Consider the following 18,804-nt stretch of genomic DNA (forward strand, 5'->3'; position numbering starts at 1 on the left):
GGTTAACATGGTGAACCGTTCCCAGTTTGGTTAGGTTTAACCACTGGTTAACGTGGTTGAACCAGTTCCAGTTTGGTTAGGTTTAACCACGGTTAACATGGTGAACCGGTCCCAGTTTGGTTAGGTTTAACCACGGTTAACGGTTGAACCGGTCCCAGTTTGGTTAGGTTTAACCACGGTTAACGTGGGAACCGGTCCCAGTTTGGTTAGGTTTAACCACGTGGTTAACGTGGCGAACCGGTCCCAGTTTGGTTAGGTTTTAACCACGTGGTTAACGCGGGCGAACCGGTCCCAGTTTGTATTAGGTTTAACCATCGGTTTAACGGTGAACCGGTCCCAGTTTGGTTATGTTTAACCACGTGGTTAACGCGGGCTAACCGGTCCCAGTTTGGTTAGGTTTAACCACGTGGTTAACGTGTTGAACCAGTTCCAGTTTGGTTAGGTTTAACCACGTGGTTAACGTGGCGAACCGGTCCCAGTTTGGTTAGGTTTAACCACGTGGTTAACGTGGTGAACCGGTCCCAGTTTGTTAGGTTTAACCACGTGGTTAACGTGCGAACCGTCCCAGTTTGGTTAGGTTTAACCACGCGGGTTAACGGTTGAACCAGTTCCAGTTTGGTTAGGTTTAACCACGGGTTAACATGGTGAACCGTTCCCAGTTGGTTAGGTTTAACCACGCGGTTAACGTGTTGAACCAGTTCCAGTTTGGTTAGGTTTAACCACGTGGTTAACATGGTGAACCGGTCCCAGTTTGGTTAGGTTTAACCACGTGGTTAACGTGTTGAACCGGTCCCAGTTTGGTTAGGTTTAACCACGCGGGTTAACGCGGGCTGAACCGGTCCCAGTTTGGTTAGGTTTAACCACGTGGTTAACGTGGTGAACCGGTCCCAGTTTGGTTAGGTTTAACCACGTGGTTAACGTGGTGAACCGGTCCCAGTTTGGTTAGGTTTAACCACGTGGTTAACGTGGTGAACCAGTCCCAGTTTGGTTAGGTTTAACCACGTGGTTAACGTGGTGAACCGGTCCCAGTTTGGTTAGGTTTAACCACGTGGTTAACGTGGTGAACCGGTCCCAGTTTGGTTAGGTTTAACTATCGGCGATCGGTGAACCAGTCCCAGTTTGGTTAGTTTAAACAACGGTTAACGGCAAACCGGTCCCAGTTTGGTTAGGTTTAACCACGTGGTTAACGTGGTGAACCAGTTCCAGTTTGGTTAGGTTTAACTACTGGTTAACGTGGTGAACCAGTTCCAGTTTGGTTAGGTTTAACCATGGTTAACGGGCGAACCGGTCCCAGTTTGGTTAGGTTTAACCCACGGTTAACGCGGGAACCGTCCCAGTTTGGTTAGGTTTAACCACGTGGTTAACGTGTTGAACCAGTTCCAGTTTGGTTAGGTTTAACCACGGGTTAACATGGTGAACCGTTCCAGTTTGGTTAGGTTTAACCACGTGGTTAACGTGTTGAACCAGTTCCAGTTTGGTTAGGTTTAACCACGCGGTTAACATGGTGAACCGGTCCCAGTTTGGTTAGGTTTAACCACGCGGTTAACGTGTTGAACCGGTCCCAGTTTGGTTAGGTTTAACCACGGTTAACGTGCGAACCGGTCCCAGTTTGGTTAGGTTTAACCACGTGGTTAACGTGGCGAACCGTCCCAGTTTTGTAGGTTTAACCATGGTTAACGTGAACCGGTCCCAGTTTGTTAGGTTTAACCACGTGTTAACGCGGCGAACCGTCCCAGTTTGGTTATGTTTAACCACGGATAACGTGGGTTAACCGGTCCCAGTTTGGTTAGGTTTAACCACGGTTAACGTGTTGAACCAGTTCCAGTTTGGTTAGGTTTAACCACGTGGTTAACGCGGGCTTAACCGGTCCCAGTTTGGTTAGGTTTAACCACGGTTAACGTGGTGAACCGGTCCCAGTTGGTTAGGTTTAACCACGTGTTAACGGGCGAACCGTCCCAGTTTGGTTAGGTTTAACCACGTGGTTAACGCTGTTGAACCAGTTCCAGTTTGGTTAGGTTTAACCACGTGGTTAACATGGTGAACCGTTCCCAGTTTGGTTAGGTTTAACCACGTGGTTAACGTTGAACCAGTTCCAGTTTGGTTAGGTTTAACCACGGGTTAACATGGTGAACCGGTCCCAGTTTGGTTAGGTTTAACCATCGGTTAACGGTTGAACCGGTCCCAGTTTGGTTAGGTTTAACCACGGTTAACGTGGCGAACCGGTCCCAGTTTGGTTAGGTTTAACCACGCGGGTTAACGTGAACCGTCCCAGTTTGGTTAGGTTTAACCACGTAGTTAACGGCAAACCGGTCCCAGTTTGGTTAGGTTTAACCACGGTTAACGGTGAACCAGTTCCAGTTTGGTTAGGTTTAACCACGTGGTTAACGTGGTGAACCGGTCCCAGTTTGGTTAGGTTTAACCACGTGGTTAACGTGGTGAACCGGTCCCAGTTTGGTTAGGTTTAACCACGTGGTTAACGTGGTGAACCAGTCCCAGTTTGGTTAGGTTTAACCACGTGGTTAACGTGGCGAACCGGTCCCAGTTTGGTTAGGTTTAACCACGTGGTTAACGTGGCGAACCAGTTCCAGTTTGGTTAGGTTTAACCACGTGGTTAACGTGGCGAACCAGTTCCAGTTTGGTTAGGTTTAACCACGTGGTTAACGTGGTGAACCAGTCCCAGTTTGGTTAGGTTTAACCATCGGTTAACGGTTGAACCAGTTCCAGTTTGGTTAGGTTTAACCACGTGGTTAACGTGGTGAACCAGTTCCAGTTTGGTTAGGTTTAACCACGTGGTTAACGTGGTGAACCGGTCCCAGTTTGGTTAGGTTTAACCACGTGGTTAACGTGGTGAACCAGTCCCAGTTTGGTTGGGTTTAACCACGTGGTTAACGTGGCGAACCAGTCCCAGTTTGGTTAGGTTTAACCACGTGGTTAACGTGTTGAACCAGTCCCAGTTTGGTTAGGTTTAACCATGTGGTTAACGTGGCGAACCAGTTCCAGTTTGGTTAGGTTTAACCACGTGGTTAACGTGGCGAACCAGTTCCAGTTTGGTTAGGTTTATGTAAATGTAACGTAGATGTAACGTTCCACTAACGTTGAGATGTTTGTGTCCAGCTGAAGATAAGAACGCCCAGAGACATCTGTCCGGCTGGGCCATGAGGAACACCAACAACCATAACTGCCAGATCCTGAAGAAGTCGTGTTTGGGCGTGGTCGTGTGTTCCCGCGGCTGCACGCTGCACGACGGCGCCAGGCTGCAGCTCCGCCCCGCCATCTGCGACAAGGCCCGCCAGAAACAGCAGAGTAAGGAACCAGAACACTGTGGTACACAGATACTAATACTACAACACAAATACTAATACTACAACACAGATACTAATACATACTAATACTACAACACAGATACTAATACTACAACACAGATACTAATACTACAACACAGATACTAATACATACTAATACTACAACACAGATACTAATACATACTAATACTACAACACAGATACTAATACTACAACACAGATACTAATACATTCTAATACTACAACACAGATACTAATACCACAACACAGATACTAATACTACAACACAGATACTAATACTACAACACAGATACTAATACTCCAACACAGATACTAATACTACAACACAGATACTAATACTCCAACACAGATACTAATACTACAACACAGATACTACTACTCCAACACAGATACTAATACTGCAACACAGATACTAATACTACAATACTCCAACACAGATACTAATACTCCAACACAGATACTAATACTACAACACGGATACTAATACCACAACACGCAGATACTAATACTACAACACACAGATACTAATACTACAACACAGATAGTACTACAACACAGATACTAATACTCCAACACAGATACTAATACTACAACACAGATACTAATACCACAACACACAGATACTAATACTACAACACAGATACTAATACTACAACACAGATAGTACTACAACACAGATACTAATACTCCAACACAGATACTAATACTACAACACAGATACTAATACTCCAACACAGATAGTAATACTACAACACAAATACAAACACACGCCCACTCACTCAGGCCACGCCCCCTTTCATAACATTTGAACCGTTTAAGGTAGACCCTTATGTGAGGTATCATTGAACTCAGCAGAGACTTCTGTTTTCATTGGTCATGGTTTAGCCACGCCCCTTAGGCTTTAGCCACGCCCCCTTTGACAGCTAACGAACTGAATGACGTACAGTGTGAGGTATCATTGAACTCAGCAGAGAGTTCCCATTTCATTGGGGATGATTTGCGATTTGTCTTTGTATTTGTGTTGTAGCGCAGGGATCTTCAACAGGGGGTCCGGGACCCCCAGGGGGTCCTCCGAGTCAGTCCAGGGGGGCCTCCAAATTATTGTTAATTTTTGAAAGTTTTTAAAAAAAATTAAAAAGTCTTAACATGATTCCAACGTATTATTAGCAAATATAAATCCCCACTGACGGTAGGCTTACTGGCCTATAGGTATGTGTTTCCAGATGTTTCCTGACTGTCTCTATGTTCCAGATGTTTCCTGACTGTCTCTGTGTTTCCAGATGTTTCCTGACTGTCTCTATGTTCCAGATGTTTCCTGACTGTCTCTGTGTTTCCAGATGTTTCCTGACTGTCTCCTTGTATTCAAGATGTGTCCTGACTGTCTCTCTGTAACTCAGGTGTGCCCTGACTGTCTCCTTGTGTTCCAGATGTTTCCTGACTGTCTCCTTGTGTTCCAGATGTTTCCTGACTGTCTCCTTGTGTTTCCAGATGTGTCCTGACTGTCTCCTTGTGTTTCCAGATGTGTCCTGACTGTCTCCTTGTGTTCCAGATGTGTTCCAGATGTGTCCTGACTGTCTCCTTGTGTTCCAGATGTGTTCCAGATGTGTCCTGACTGTCTCCTTGTGTTTCCAGATGTGTCCTGACTGTCTCTCTGTTTCCAGATGTGTCCTGACTGTCTCCTTGTGTTCCAGATGTGTTCCAGATGTGTTCCAGATGTGTCCTGACTGTGTCCTTGTGTTTCCAGATGTGTCCTGACTGTGTCCTTGTGTTTCCAGATGTGTCCTGACTGTGTCCTGACTGTGTCCTTGTGTTTCCAGATGTGTCCTGACTGTCTCCTTGTGTTCCAGATGTGTCCTGACTGTGTCCTTGTGTTTCCAGATGTGTCCTGACTGTGTCCTTGTGTTCCAGATGTGTGATGACTGTGTCCTTGTGTTCCAGATGTGTTCCAGATGTGTGATGACTGTGTCCTGACTGTGTCCTTGTGTTCCAGATGTGTTCCAGATGTGTGATGACTGTGTCCTGACTGTGTCCTTGTGTTCCAGATGTGTTCCAGATGTGTCCTGACTGTGTCCTGACTGTGTCCTTGTGTTCCAAATGTGTTCCAGATGTGTGATGACTGTGTCCTTGTGTTCCAGATGTGTTCCAGATGTGTCCTGACTGTGTCCTGACTGTGTCCTGACTGTGTCCTTGTGTTCCAAATGTGTTCCAGATGTGTGATGACTGTGTCCTTGTGTTCCAGATGTGTTCCAGATGTGTGATGACTGTGTCCTTGTGTTCCAGATGTGTTCCAGATGTGTGATGACTGTGTCCTTGTGTTCCAGAGAAGCTGTGTCCGAGCTGTAACAGCACTCTGGAGCTGCTGCCGTGCCGCGGCCACAGCGGTTACCCCGTCACCAACTTCTGGAGAGTCGACGGAAAGTCCATCTTCTTCCAGGTCTCACATTTACATCCCATAATAATAAACAGATCAACATCCCATAATAATAAACACAGTTCCATCCCATAATAATAAACACAGTTACATCCCATAATAATAAACACATTTACATCCCATAATAATAAACACATTTACATCCCATAATAATAAACACAGTTACATCCCATAATAATAAACAGATCAACATCCCATAATAATAAACACAGTTCCATCCCATAATAATAAACACAGTTACATCCCATAATAATAAACACATTTACATCCCATAATAATAAACACATTTACATCCCATAATAATAAACAGATCAACATCCCATAATAATAAACACATTTACATCCCATATAACAAACACAGTTCCATCCCTAATAATAATAAACACAGTTACATCCCATAATAATAAACACATTTACATCCCATAATAATAAACACAGTTCCATCCCATAATAATAAACACAGTTACATCCCATAATAATAAACACATTTACATCCCATAATAATAAACACATTTACATCCCATAATAATAAACAGATCAACATCCCATAATAATAAACACATTTACATCCCATAATAATAAACAGATCAACATCCCATAATAATAAACACAGTTACATCCCATAATAATAAACACAGTTACATCCCATAATAATAAACACAGTTACATCCCATAATAATAAACAGATCAACATCCCATAATAATAAACACAGTTACATCCCATAATAATAAACAGATCAACATCCCATAATAATAAACACAGTTACATCCCATAATAATAAACAGATCAACATCCCATAATAATAAACACAGTTACATCCCATAATAATAAACAGATCAACATCCCATAATAATAAACACATTTACATCCCATAATAATAAACACATTTACATCCCATAATAATAAACAGATTTACATCCCATAATAATAAACACAGTTACATCCCATAATAATAAACAGATCAACATCCCATAATAATAAACACATTTACATCCCATAATAATAAACAGATCAACATCCCATAATAATAAACACAGTTACATCCCATAATAATAAACAGATCAACATCCCATAATAATAAACACATTTACATCCCATAATAATAAACACATTTACATCCCATAATAATAAACACATTTACATCCCATAATAATAAACAGATCAACATCCCATAATAATAAACACAGTTACATCCCATAATAATAAACAGATCAACATCCCATAATAATAAACACATTTACATCCCATAATAATAAACAGATCAACATCCCATAATAATAAACACAGTTACATCCCATAATAATAAACACAGTTACATCCCATAATAATAAACAGATCAACATCCCATAATAAAACACAGTTACATCCCATAATAATAAACAGATCAACATCCCATAATAATAAACACAGCAGCATCCCATAATAATAAACACATTTACATCCCATAATAATAAACAGATCAACATCCCATAATAATAAACACAGTTACATCCCATAATAATAAACAGATCAACATCCCATAATAATAAACACATTTACATCCCATAATAATAAACACATTTACATCCAATAATAAACACATTTACATCCCATAATAATAAACAGATCAACATCCCATAATAATAAAAACACATATCCCATAATAATAAACAGATCAACATCCCATAATAATAAACACATTTACATCCCATAATAATAAACAGATCAACATCCCATAATAATAAACACAGTTACATCCCATAATAATAAACACAGTTACATCCCATAATAATAAACAGATCAACATCCCATAATAATAAACACAGTTACATCCCATAATAATAAACAGATCAACATCCCATAATAATAAACAGATCAACATCCCATAATAATAAACACATTTACATCCCATAATAATAAACAGATCAACATCCCATAATAATAAACACATTTACATCCCATAATAATAAACACATTTACATCCCATAATAATAAACACATTTACATCCCATAATAATAAACACATTTACATCCCATAATAATAAACACATTTACATCCCATAATAATAAACACAGTTACATCCCATAATAATAAACACAGTTACATCCCATAATAATAAACAGATCAACATCCCATAATAATAAACACATTTACATCCCATAATAATAAACAGATACATGAATGTAGCGGAGTAACTAAAGTACCTCAACATGTGGACTGAAGTACAGTACTTGAGTAAATGTACTTAGTTACCCTCCAGAGAGTCTAGCAGTGTGTTGTGGGTCCTCCAGAGAGTCTAGCAGTGTGTTGTGGGTCCTCCAGAGAGTCTAGCAGTGTGTTGTGGGTCCTCCAGAGAGTCTAGCAGTGTGTTGTGGGTCCTCCAGAGAGTCTAGCAGTGTGTTGTGGGTCCTCCAGAGAGTCTAGCAGTGTGTTGTGGGTCCTCCAGAGAGTCTAGCAGTGTGTTGTGGGTCCTCCAGAGAGTCTAGCAGTGTGTTCTGGGTCCTCAATAGCATGTGTTGTGGGTCCTCCAGAGAGTCTAGCTGTGTGTTGTGGGTCCTCCAGAGAGTCTAGCAGTGTGTTGTGGGTCCTCCAGAGAGTCTAGCAGTGTGTTCTGGGTCCTCCAGAGAGTCTAGCAGTGTGTTCTGGGTCCTCCAGAGAGTCTAGCAGTGTGTTCTGGGTCCTCCAGAGAGTCTAGCAGTGTGTTCTGGGTCCTCCAGAGAGTCTAGCAGTGTGTTCTGGGTCCTCCAGGCTAAAGGAGTCCACGATCATCCGCGGCCGGAGTCCAAGTCTGAGACTGAAGCTCGGAGAAGTTCAGTGAAGAGACGAGTCAGCTCGCCACCATTCCCCCCGAAGAGACGCCTCATAGAGACACAGGTCAGAGAGTGTGTGTGTGTGTGTGTGTGTGTGTGTGTGTGTGTGTGTGTGTGTGTGTGTGTGTGTGTGTGTGTGTGTGTGTGTGTGTGTGTGTGTGTGTGTGTGTGTGTGTGTGTTGTGTGTGTGTGTGTGTGTGTGTGTGTGTGTCTCTGTCAGTGTGTGTGGTGTGTGTGTGTGTGTCGTGTCAGTGTGTGTGTGTCAGTGTATGTGTGTGTGTGTGTGTGTGTGTGTGTGTGTGTGTGTGTGTATTGTGTTGTGTGTGTGTGTGTGTGTGTGTTGTGTGTGTGTGTGTGTGTGTGTGTGTGTAACAGCTGTTCTTAAGGCTTGTTTAGTAGATTAAACAAAATATTAGAGAATGTAAACACGTCAACGTTTTGATATGTCTTCATCTGTTTCCTGTTTCCTGTTTCAGGCGTTAGGCCCCGCCCTCCTGTCCTGTGTCGACCCGTCAGACAGACTCTCCTTCATGGAGCCCAACTTCCCGCAGCATTACCCAGCATTCCAGAGCCCGGAGCCCTACTACAACCCCCACAATGCACTAGGGGAGGCCCCGCCCACCCTGCAGAAACCAGCCAATCCCAGGCTCTACATGGGCCGGCCCAGCTACGACTTCCAGGGGTACCTGCCCTCGCCTTCGTACCCCATGACGTCTGAGCTCTGTGACCCCCGGTACGTTTAGACCAATCACACTCTGCTCCTGACTGGCTAGTAGTCCTTACCTAGGTACTGTCAGGGCCCTCATACTCTGGTTCTGACTGGCTAGTAGTCCTTACCTAGGTACTGTCAGGGCACGCCCTCATACTCTGCTTCTGACTGGCTAGTAGTCCTTACCTAGGTACTGTCAGGGCCCTCACACTCTGCTCCTGACTGGCTAGTAGTCCTTACCTAGGTACTGTCAGGGCCCTCATACTCTGCTTCTGACTGGCTAGTAGTCCTTACCTAGGTACTGTCAGGCCCTCATACTCTGCTCCTGACTGGCTAGTAGTCCTTACCTAGGTACTGTCAGGGCCCCTCAACTGTGCTTCTGACTGGCTAGTAGTCCTTACCTAGGTACTGTCAGGGCCCCCATAACTCTGCTTCTGACTGGCTAGTAGTCCTTACCTAGGTACTGTCAGGGCCCTCATACTCTGCTTCTGACTGGCTAGTAGTCCTTACCTAGGTACTGTCAGGGCCCCTCATACTCTGCTTCTGACTGGCTAGTAGTCTTACCTAGGTACTGTCAGGGCGCCTCATACTCTGCTTCTGACTGGCTAGTAGTCCTTACCTAGGTACTGTCAGGGCACGCCCTCATACTCTGCTTCTGACTGGCTAGTAGTCCTTACCTAGGTACTGTCAGGGCCCTCATACTCTGCTTCTGACTGGCTAGTAGTCCTTACCTAGGTACTGTCAGGGCCCTTATACTCTGCTTCTGACTGGCTAGTAGTCCTTTACCTGGGTACTGTCAGGGCCGCCCTCATACTCTGCTTCTGACTGGCTAGTAGTCCTTACCTTAGGTACTGTCAGGCGCCCTCATACTCTGCTTCTGACTGGCTAGTAGTCCTTACCTAGGTACTGTCAGGCCCTCATACTCTGCTTCTGACTGGCTAGTAGTCCTTACCTAGGTACTGTCAGGGCCTCATACTCTGCTTCTGACTGGCTAGTAGTCCTTACCTAGGTACTGTCAGGGCACGCCCTCATACTCTGCTTCTGACTGGCTAGTAGTCCTTACCTAGGTACTGCGCATGTGCAACTCCCACCAAAGATGGCACAGTCCTGGTTTCCGTGGGAAAGGGTCTAAAGTGGTCCTGGTTTCTGTGGGAACGGGTCTAAAGTGGTCCTGGTTTCCGTGGGAACGGGTCTAAAGTGGTCCTGGTTTCCGTGGGAACGGGTCTAAAGTGGTCCTGGTTTCCGTGGGAACGGGTCTAAAGTCTAAAGTGGTCCTGGTTTCTGTGGGAACGGGTCTGAACGTGGTCCTGGTTTCTGTCTGAACGTGGTCCTGGTTTCTGTTTCAGCGTGGGTCCGGTCCTGGGTTCCTCCTCTTCGTCGGGGTCTTCCTCGGGGCCCCTCCCCTCGGCGTGCGGGACCTTTGACCCCCCCCAGACGAAGCCCCCATCGGGCTGGAAGGAGCTGCTGAAGAGCTCCGCCCCCTATGACCCCCCCCACTACTACAGCGCCGAGTACCCCTGCCGTTACCCTGGCAACGCCCCGGGGTCTCCCGCAGCGCTACAGACCATCATCACCACGACAACTAAGGTAGAAACACTCACAGACAGACAGGTAGACAGACAGACATGTTAGAGACAGACAGACAGGTTAGAGACAGACAAACAGACAGGAAGACAGACAGACAGACAGGTTAGAGACAGACAAACAGACAGGTAGACAGACAGACAGGTTAGAGACAGACAGACAGGTTAGAGACAGACAAACAGGTTAGAGACAGACAAACAGACAGGAAGACAGACAGACAGAAGGGTAGACGGGTAGACAGACACGTAGAGAGACAGACAGGTAGACAGACAGTCAGACAGGTAGAGAGACAGGTAGACAGACAGGTGGACAGACAGACAGGTTAGAGACAGACAGACAAGTAGACAGACAGGTAGAGAGACAGACAAACAGCCAGGACGACAGACAGACAGGTTAGAGACAGACAGACAGGTTAAAGACAGACAGGTAGACAGACAGACAGGTTAGAGACAGACAAACAGACAGGAAGACAGACAGACAGGTAGAGAGACAGACAGGTAGAGAGACAGGTAGACAGACAAACATGTTAGAGACAGACAGACAGACAGGTAGACAGACAGGTAGACTATAGTCTCTCACAGCCATCTCTTTGGGTGTTTTGCATTTCTTTAAACCAATCACAATCAGCCCCCCGTCCCTCACTGACTCTGATTGGCTGACCTACTTGTGCTGCTCCCGCCCTGCTTCTGTAAATCTGTTTCCTGTATATGTGTGTTTCTGTTTACAGCTTCCTGTTCCTGTCCCATTAACCCGTTTCCTGCCCCCCCCCCATCAGGTTTCCTACCAGCCGTGTCCGAAGCCCCCGGCAGGCCTCCCGTCCTACCAGCCCTGCCCCCCCCAGAAGCCCGGGGGCCCCCCCGGCTGCCCCTCCCTGCTGGAGGACGCCACCTCGCCGACCTACTCCACGGAGGTCAAGGTCACCGAGGACTCGGGGGGGGTCATCAAGTCTCTGTCCTTCCAGCCCCCCGAGACCAAGACGGAGCGCGCCGACGGCTACGACTACCGCTACGCCTACCCCAACACGTACCGCTACGACGAGTACTGAGGGGGGGCAGCGCCGGGGCTTCTGCTGCTGTAACCATAGAGACAGAGTCATAAACTGGAAGCCCCGCCCACTGGAGGAAGCCACGCCCACTGGAGGAAGCCACACCCACTGGAGGCTTCTAGAGACAGAGCGCTAGCATCATACTCTGGAAGCCCCGCCCACTGGAGGAAGCCCCGCCCACTGGAGGCTTCTAGAGACAGAGCGCTAGCATCATACTCTGGAAGCCCCGCCCACTGGAGGAAGTCCCGCCCACTGGAGGGGAAACATCTCTCTTGGGTTCTTGACCAATCAGCACGCAGCAGCTTGTAGACATCTTTCTGTTGTTTGCTAGCAGACGGAATAAAGAGGAGAAACCTTCAACGGAGAGAGGAGAGATGTTCCCACCCCCCCCCTCACCCGCTGGGGGCGGGACTTAATACGCTCTGTCTCTGTTGCTATGACAACAATTGCTTCAACACAAACAGGAAGTGCATCTGTCCACAGACTATAGAGAACCAAACTAAACTAGTAAACATCATCAGGCCTGAAGGTCCTCCTCCAGCTCTCAGCACTTCTCATGGACTTCCTCTGGGAAGAGAGCATATACACACACACACACACACATACACACACACACACATATATACACACACACACACACACACACACACACACACATATACACACACACACAACAACATATACACACACACACACACACACATATACACACACACACACACACATATACACACATATACACACACAATAACAATACATATATACACACACACACACACACATACACACACACACACACATATACACACACACACACACATATACACACACACACACACATATACACACACACACACACACACATATATATATATATATATATATTTGGACCACAAATCCTTCATTCACCCGTTCCTGATCCTCAGAGGGAGAAGCCGTGTTTCCGTCCACACGTTAATATTAAATAATGTCACATGACCCATGGTGAATATGGTCACCAGCTGGTAGTTAGATCTCTGAACGTGTGATGTGATGATCACCGATGGAAACGATATTTAACCAATCAGTAATCAGCTGTGATGATGTTTCTAGCAGTAACCTCATGGAAAATCAGCGTATATTGCATACCGGTACGGGGCAAAACCACTGGCCCGGTGTTAGCACCACACTGGCCCTGGTGTTCACACCACACTGCCCGGTGTTAGCACCAATACTCCTCCACTGGCCCTGGTGTTACCACACACTGGCCCCGTGTTGCCACCACACTGGCCCACACTGGCCCTGGTGTTACACCACACTGGCCCCTGGTGTTACCACCACACTGGCCCCTGGTGTTACACCACACTGGCCCTGGTGTTACCACCACACTGGCCCTGGTGTTAGCACCACACTGGCCCCTGGTGTTACCACCACACTGGCCTGGTGTTAGCCACACTGGCCCACACTGGCCCTGGTGTTACCACCACACTGGCCCCGGTGTTACCACCACACTGGCCCTGGGTGTTAGCACCACACTGCCCACACTGGCCCTGGTGTTACCACCACACTGGGCCCACACTGGCCTGGTAGGTTACCACCACACTGGCCCTGTGGTACCACCACACTGGCCCTGGTGTTGCCACCACCTGGCCCTGGTGTTAGCACCACACTGGCCCTGGTGTTACCACCACACTGGCCCTGGTGTTACCACCACACTGGCCCTGGTGTTACCACCACACTGGCCCTGGTGTTAGCACCACACTGGCCCTGGTGTTACCACCACACTGGCCCTGGTGTTACCACCACACGGCCTGGTGTTCACCACACTGGCCCTGGTGGCACCACACTGGCTCCACACTACACTGCCCAGGTTACCACACTGGCCTGGTAGCACCACACTGGCCCACACTGGCCCTGGTGTTACCACCACACTGGCCCTGGTGTTAGCACCACACTGGCCCTGGTGTTAGCACCACACTGGCCCACACTGGCCCTGGTGTTACCACCACACTGGCCCCGGTGTTACCACCACACTGGCCCTGGTGTTACCACCACACTGGCCCACACTGGCCCTGGTGTTACCACCACACTGGCCCTGGTGTTACCACCACACTGGCCCTGGTGTTAGCACCACACTGGCCCACACTGGCCCTGGTGTTACCACCACACTGGCCCCGGTGTTACCACCACACTGGCCCTGGTGTTAGCACCACACTGGCCCACACTGGCCCTGGTGTTACCACCACACTGGCCCTGGTGTTAGCACCACACTGGCCCACACTGGCCCTGGTGTTACCACCACACTGGCCCTGGTGTTAGCACCACACTGGCCCACACTGGCCCTGGTGTTACCACCACACTGGCCCTGGTGTTACCACCACACTGGCCCTGGTGTTACCACCACACTGGCCCTGGTGTTACCACCACACTGGCCCTGGTGTTACCACCACACTGGCCCACACTGGCCCTGGTGTTACCACCACACTGGCCCTGGTGTTAGCACCACACTGGCCCACACTGGCCCTGGTGTTAGCACCACACTGGCCCTGGTGTTACCACCACACTGGCCCTGGTGTTAGCACCACACTGGCCCTGGTGTTACCACCACACTGGCCCTGGTGTTAGCACCACACTGGCCCACACTGGCCCTGGTGTTAGCACCACACTGGCCCTGGTGTTAGCACCACACTGGCCCTGGTGTTAGCACCACACTGGCCCTGGTGTTAGCACCACACTGGCCCTGGTGTTACCACCACACTGGCCCTGGTGTTAGCACCACACTGGCCCTGGTGACCCCGCCCCGTGCACCACACTGGCCCCACGCCCTGGTGTTAGCACCACACTGGCCCGTGCTACCACCACACTGGCCGGTGTTAGCACCACACTGGCCCTGGTGTTACCACCACACTGGCCCTGGTGTTAGCACCACACTGGCCCTGGTGTTAGCACCACACTGGCCCTGGTGTTAGCACCACACTGGCCCTGGTGTTAGCACCACACTGGCCCTGGTGTTAGCACCACACTGGCCCTGGTGTTAGCACCACACTGGCCCTGGTATTGTCACTAACCTAGCTTGGAAATCAGGGACTCGCCGCAGAACAATCTAGAATATTTGTGCATGCATGAAATAATGAAATAAATTAACCAAATAAAAATTATCAGTGGTGGTCCATAGTGGCCCATAGGGGCCCATAGTGGCCCATGGTGGTCCATAGTGGCCCATGGTGGTCCATAGGGGCCCATAGTGGCCCATGGTGGTCCATAGTGGCCCATAGTGGCCCATGGTGGTCCATAGTGGCCCATAGGGGTCCATAGGGGCCCATAGTGGCCCATGGTGGTCCATAGTGGCCCATAGTGGTCCATAGTGGCCCATAGGGGCCCATGGTGGTCCATAGTGGCCCATAGGGGCCCTTAGTGGCCCATAGCGGCCCATAGTGGCCTCTAGGGGCCCTTAGTGGCCCATAGCGGCCCATAGTGGTCCATAGTGGCCCATAGGGGCCCATAGTGGTCCATAGTGGCCCATGGTGGTCCATAGTGGTCCATAGGGGCCCATAGTGACCCATGCTGAATTACTGGAATTGTTGGGTCTTTGTAAATTATAGAGTAGGTCTAGACCACACTCTATCTGTAAAGTGTCTTGAGATAATTCTTGTTATGAATTGATACTATAAATAAAATTGAAAATGAAACTCTGAGCGTAGCTCCATAGGGCATTCGCACCTATAGGGGCCTAGAATAGGGGCCTATAGCCAGGTCCAGGCCCGCGAAAGGCCCATAGGGGGCCCCCCCGCCTCTGGCATTTGCCCAAATTCCAGATGGCCAGTCCGTCACTGATCACAGCCAGGTTGTTGTCAGATTAGAGCTCGATACGTCACACATGAACACTGTCACAACTTGTTAAATATTCATGAATATTAATCATTTGTAGGTAAACTTTGTTCCCAAATAATTTGTCTCAAATCTATCCCATAAACCAGACCAACAGCTGACCGGTGACGTCATCACACAGGCTCATTAACAACATTTAGGGTTATTCATACGTTATATAAATTACATTACAACGACTTTAATATTTAAAGAGAGAAACTTCTGGTCTTCTGATAACAAACCAAACGTTTCTTCAACGTTTCTTCAACGTTTTCTTTCCATGTTTTTGTTGCTTTCTGTATTTTCGACATGTTTGACACGTGTTTTTCGCTGTGAGAGGCGTTCAACACGACGAGTCAGGACTGAGATATTTAGATCAAGTTCAACCAAAAGTTACCTCTAAAGTCTGCTGATATATGAGATCAGGGTCTAAAGTCTGCTGATATATGAGATCAGGGTCTAAAGTCTGCTGATATATCAGATCAGGGTCTAAAGTCTGCTGATATATCAGATCAGGGTCTAAAGTCTGCTGATATATGAGATCAGGGTCTAAAGTCTGCTGATATATCAGATCAGGGTCTAAAGTCTGCTGATATATCAGATCAGGGTCTGATTATTACTAATCATCGTTTGGTTATTTATTGAAGCTGCAGTTTGGATCAAACACTGAAATATTTCTGGATGAACAAACTTAATAAATGATCGTTGACTGAAGAGATGTGTCACATGTTTCTGTCTCACACACACACACACACACACACACACACACACACACACACACACACACACACACACACACACACACATACACGGACACACACGCACCATAACTGCAAGTCACAAAGTGCAGTCCCGAAATCACCATCACCAAAGTCTACCAGACTCCATGTAAATAATCAGGACTTTTAGCGTGTATAGAGCCAGCATATCTCCACCAGACTCCATGTAAATAATCAGGACTTTAGCTAGCGTGTATAGAGCCAGCATATCTCCACCAGACTCCATGTAAATAATCAGGGACTTTTAGCATGTATAGAGCAGAGCATATCTCCACCAGACTCCATGTAAATAATCAGGACTTTTAGCATGTATAGAGTCAGCATATCTCCACCAGACTCCATGTAAATAATCAGGACTTTTAGCATGTATAGAGCCAGCATATCTCCACCAGACTCCATGTAAATAATCAGGACTTTTAGCATGTATAGAGTCAGCATATCTCCACCAGACTCCATGTAAATAATCAGGACTTTTAGCATGTATAGAGTCAGCATATCTCCACCAGACTCCATGTAAATAATCAGGACTTTTAGCGTGTATAGAGCCAGCATATCTCCACATGTAAATGGGTGAATTAAGGGTTTATTTCAACCAAACCAGAGTGGTGATTGTTGGAACAGTGGAAAGATGAACCAAGACGGCTTTTGATAGTTTGATTTAGTTTCTGTCCACTTTGAATGAAGTGTGATTTACGATGATAAAAGTCCTGATTATTTACATGGAGTCTGGTGGAGTTTATTTAGTTTCTGTTTCTGAATGAAGTGTGTTTTAGGGTGGTTCCGGAGCCTCAGAGTGAGAACGCTGCAGCAGAGGATCAAAGTGCTGCTTGTTGTCTGGATGGTTTCAGATGGTATGAGTAATAAATGTTGTTTTGACAGGAACGTCAGGGAGGCTGTGAACAAAAAATACACACACACACACAATACAACACACAACAAAACACACACACACACACACACAACACACAACACACACAACCCACAGAAGGACTGTCCTCACTGTGAACCTGTAAAACCTTCAGATACTCTCAACACCTTCCATTACGATCACTCACTCCTTCTTTCAGTTTACACTAACATTAACCTATATCCACAGTAACACACACACACAAAAAAAAAAAAAAAAAAAAAAAATAAATAAACCCAACACACACCGATACAACACCACACACACACACACACACACCTCACACACCAAAACCACACACAACCACACACACACACACACACTACAACCCCCCTTATACACACAATTAAATATAAAACAGCCAATATCACAACAAACACACACACACTAATAAAACTATAAAATATAAAATATAAAAACAAAATATTATAACTCACAAAATACAATACACAATTCAAAAAAAAAACATCAAAAAAAAAAATAAAATAATTAAATAATAAAATTAAATAATAATAATACCAAAACAAACAAGTATAAACAAAAAATATATAAAAGAAACAATAATACAAAACAATAATAAACCAATAGTATCAACAAAACAATATACAATATAACAAAAACACAACACAAAAAACCTCAAAAAAAAAAAAAAAAATAAAACAATAAAAACACAATACCAACAAACAAAAAATAAACAAAAACATTTATAACACACATTAAAACCATCATAACAACAACAATAATACACCATTAACAATAATAATTAACATAATAATAGAGATCAATAATATTAATAATAATATACTCCACATCATCATCATCATTAGACTTAATTCATTAGAGATTATCATCATTGACATCTATCTAAACACAAACATCATCATCATCATCATCATCATCAATAATATCATCACACATAATTAATAGATCATCATCAATATCATCAATATTACCACATTAATATCATTTCATCATCATCATCATCATCATCATCATTAATTCAATATCATCAATAGAGATCATCAATAATAATAATAATATCAATAACAGACAGATCATCAATAGAGACACATCATAATATCATCATCATCATATCATCAATAGAGATCATCATCAATAATATCATCAATTAGATCATATCATTATCAATAATATCAGGGATCAATAATAATTAATATCATCATCATCATCAGGACAGATCAACAGAGACATCATCAACACAGATACTATCATGTATCATCATCAATATCATAATATCATCAATAATAGAGACATCAATGACATCATCATCATTAGACATCACAGACAGAGATCAATAATATCAACAATAATTACCAACAGATCAACACAGAGACATCAATACTATCAACAGACACATCATCGAGAATA

The 18,804-nt window shown here is 45.6% G+C and overlaps 2 protein-coding genes across 3 annotated transcripts in view; both read left to right on the forward strand.

Annotated features, from left to right (window-relative positions):
- Window positions 1-12,539, forward strand: part of gcm2 (glial cells missing transcription factor 2) — a 25,341-nt gene extending 12,802 nt beyond the window's left edge. Inside the window, exons 3-8 of one of the 2 annotated variants that reach the window (XM_039793934.1) lie at window positions 3,115-3,303; window positions 5,645-5,757; window positions 8,484-8,609; window positions 9,022-9,278; window positions 10,601-10,841; window positions 11,566-12,539. In XM_039793934.1, the coding sequence (XP_039649868.1) occupies window positions 3,115-3,303; window positions 5,645-5,757; window positions 8,484-8,609; window positions 9,022-9,278; window positions 10,601-10,841; window positions 11,566-11,883 (1,244 nt within the window). In that variant the 3' untranslated portion in view covers window positions 11,884-12,539. The remainder of the gene's footprint in view (window positions 1-3,114; window positions 3,304-5,644; window positions 5,758-8,483; window positions 8,610-9,021; window positions 9,279-10,600; window positions 10,842-11,565) is intronic. The other variant, XM_039793935.1, reaches the window with a different exon arrangement.
- A 446-nt stretch (window positions 12,540-12,985) lies between these two features.
- On the forward strand, window positions 12,986-14,647 carry LOC120555247. The gene is made up of 3 exons (XM_039793928.1): window positions 12,986-13,305; window positions 13,453-13,642; window positions 13,813-14,647. Exons 1-3 carry the CDS (start codon window positions 12,986-12,988, stop codon window positions 14,179-14,181), a joined length of 879 nt encoding a protein of 292 aa, XP_039649862.1. The 3' UTR covers window positions 14,182-14,647.
- The last annotated feature ends 4,157 nt before the right edge of the window (window positions 14,648-18,804 follow it).

This window comes from Perca fluviatilis, unplaced genomic scaffold (assembly GCF_010015445.1).
Source record: "Perca fluviatilis unplaced genomic scaffold, GENO_Pfluv_1.0 PFLUV_unplaced_scaf_5, whole genome shotgun sequence".
Taxonomy (NCBI): domain Eukaryota; kingdom Metazoa; phylum Chordata; class Actinopteri; order Perciformes; family Percidae; genus Perca; species Perca fluviatilis.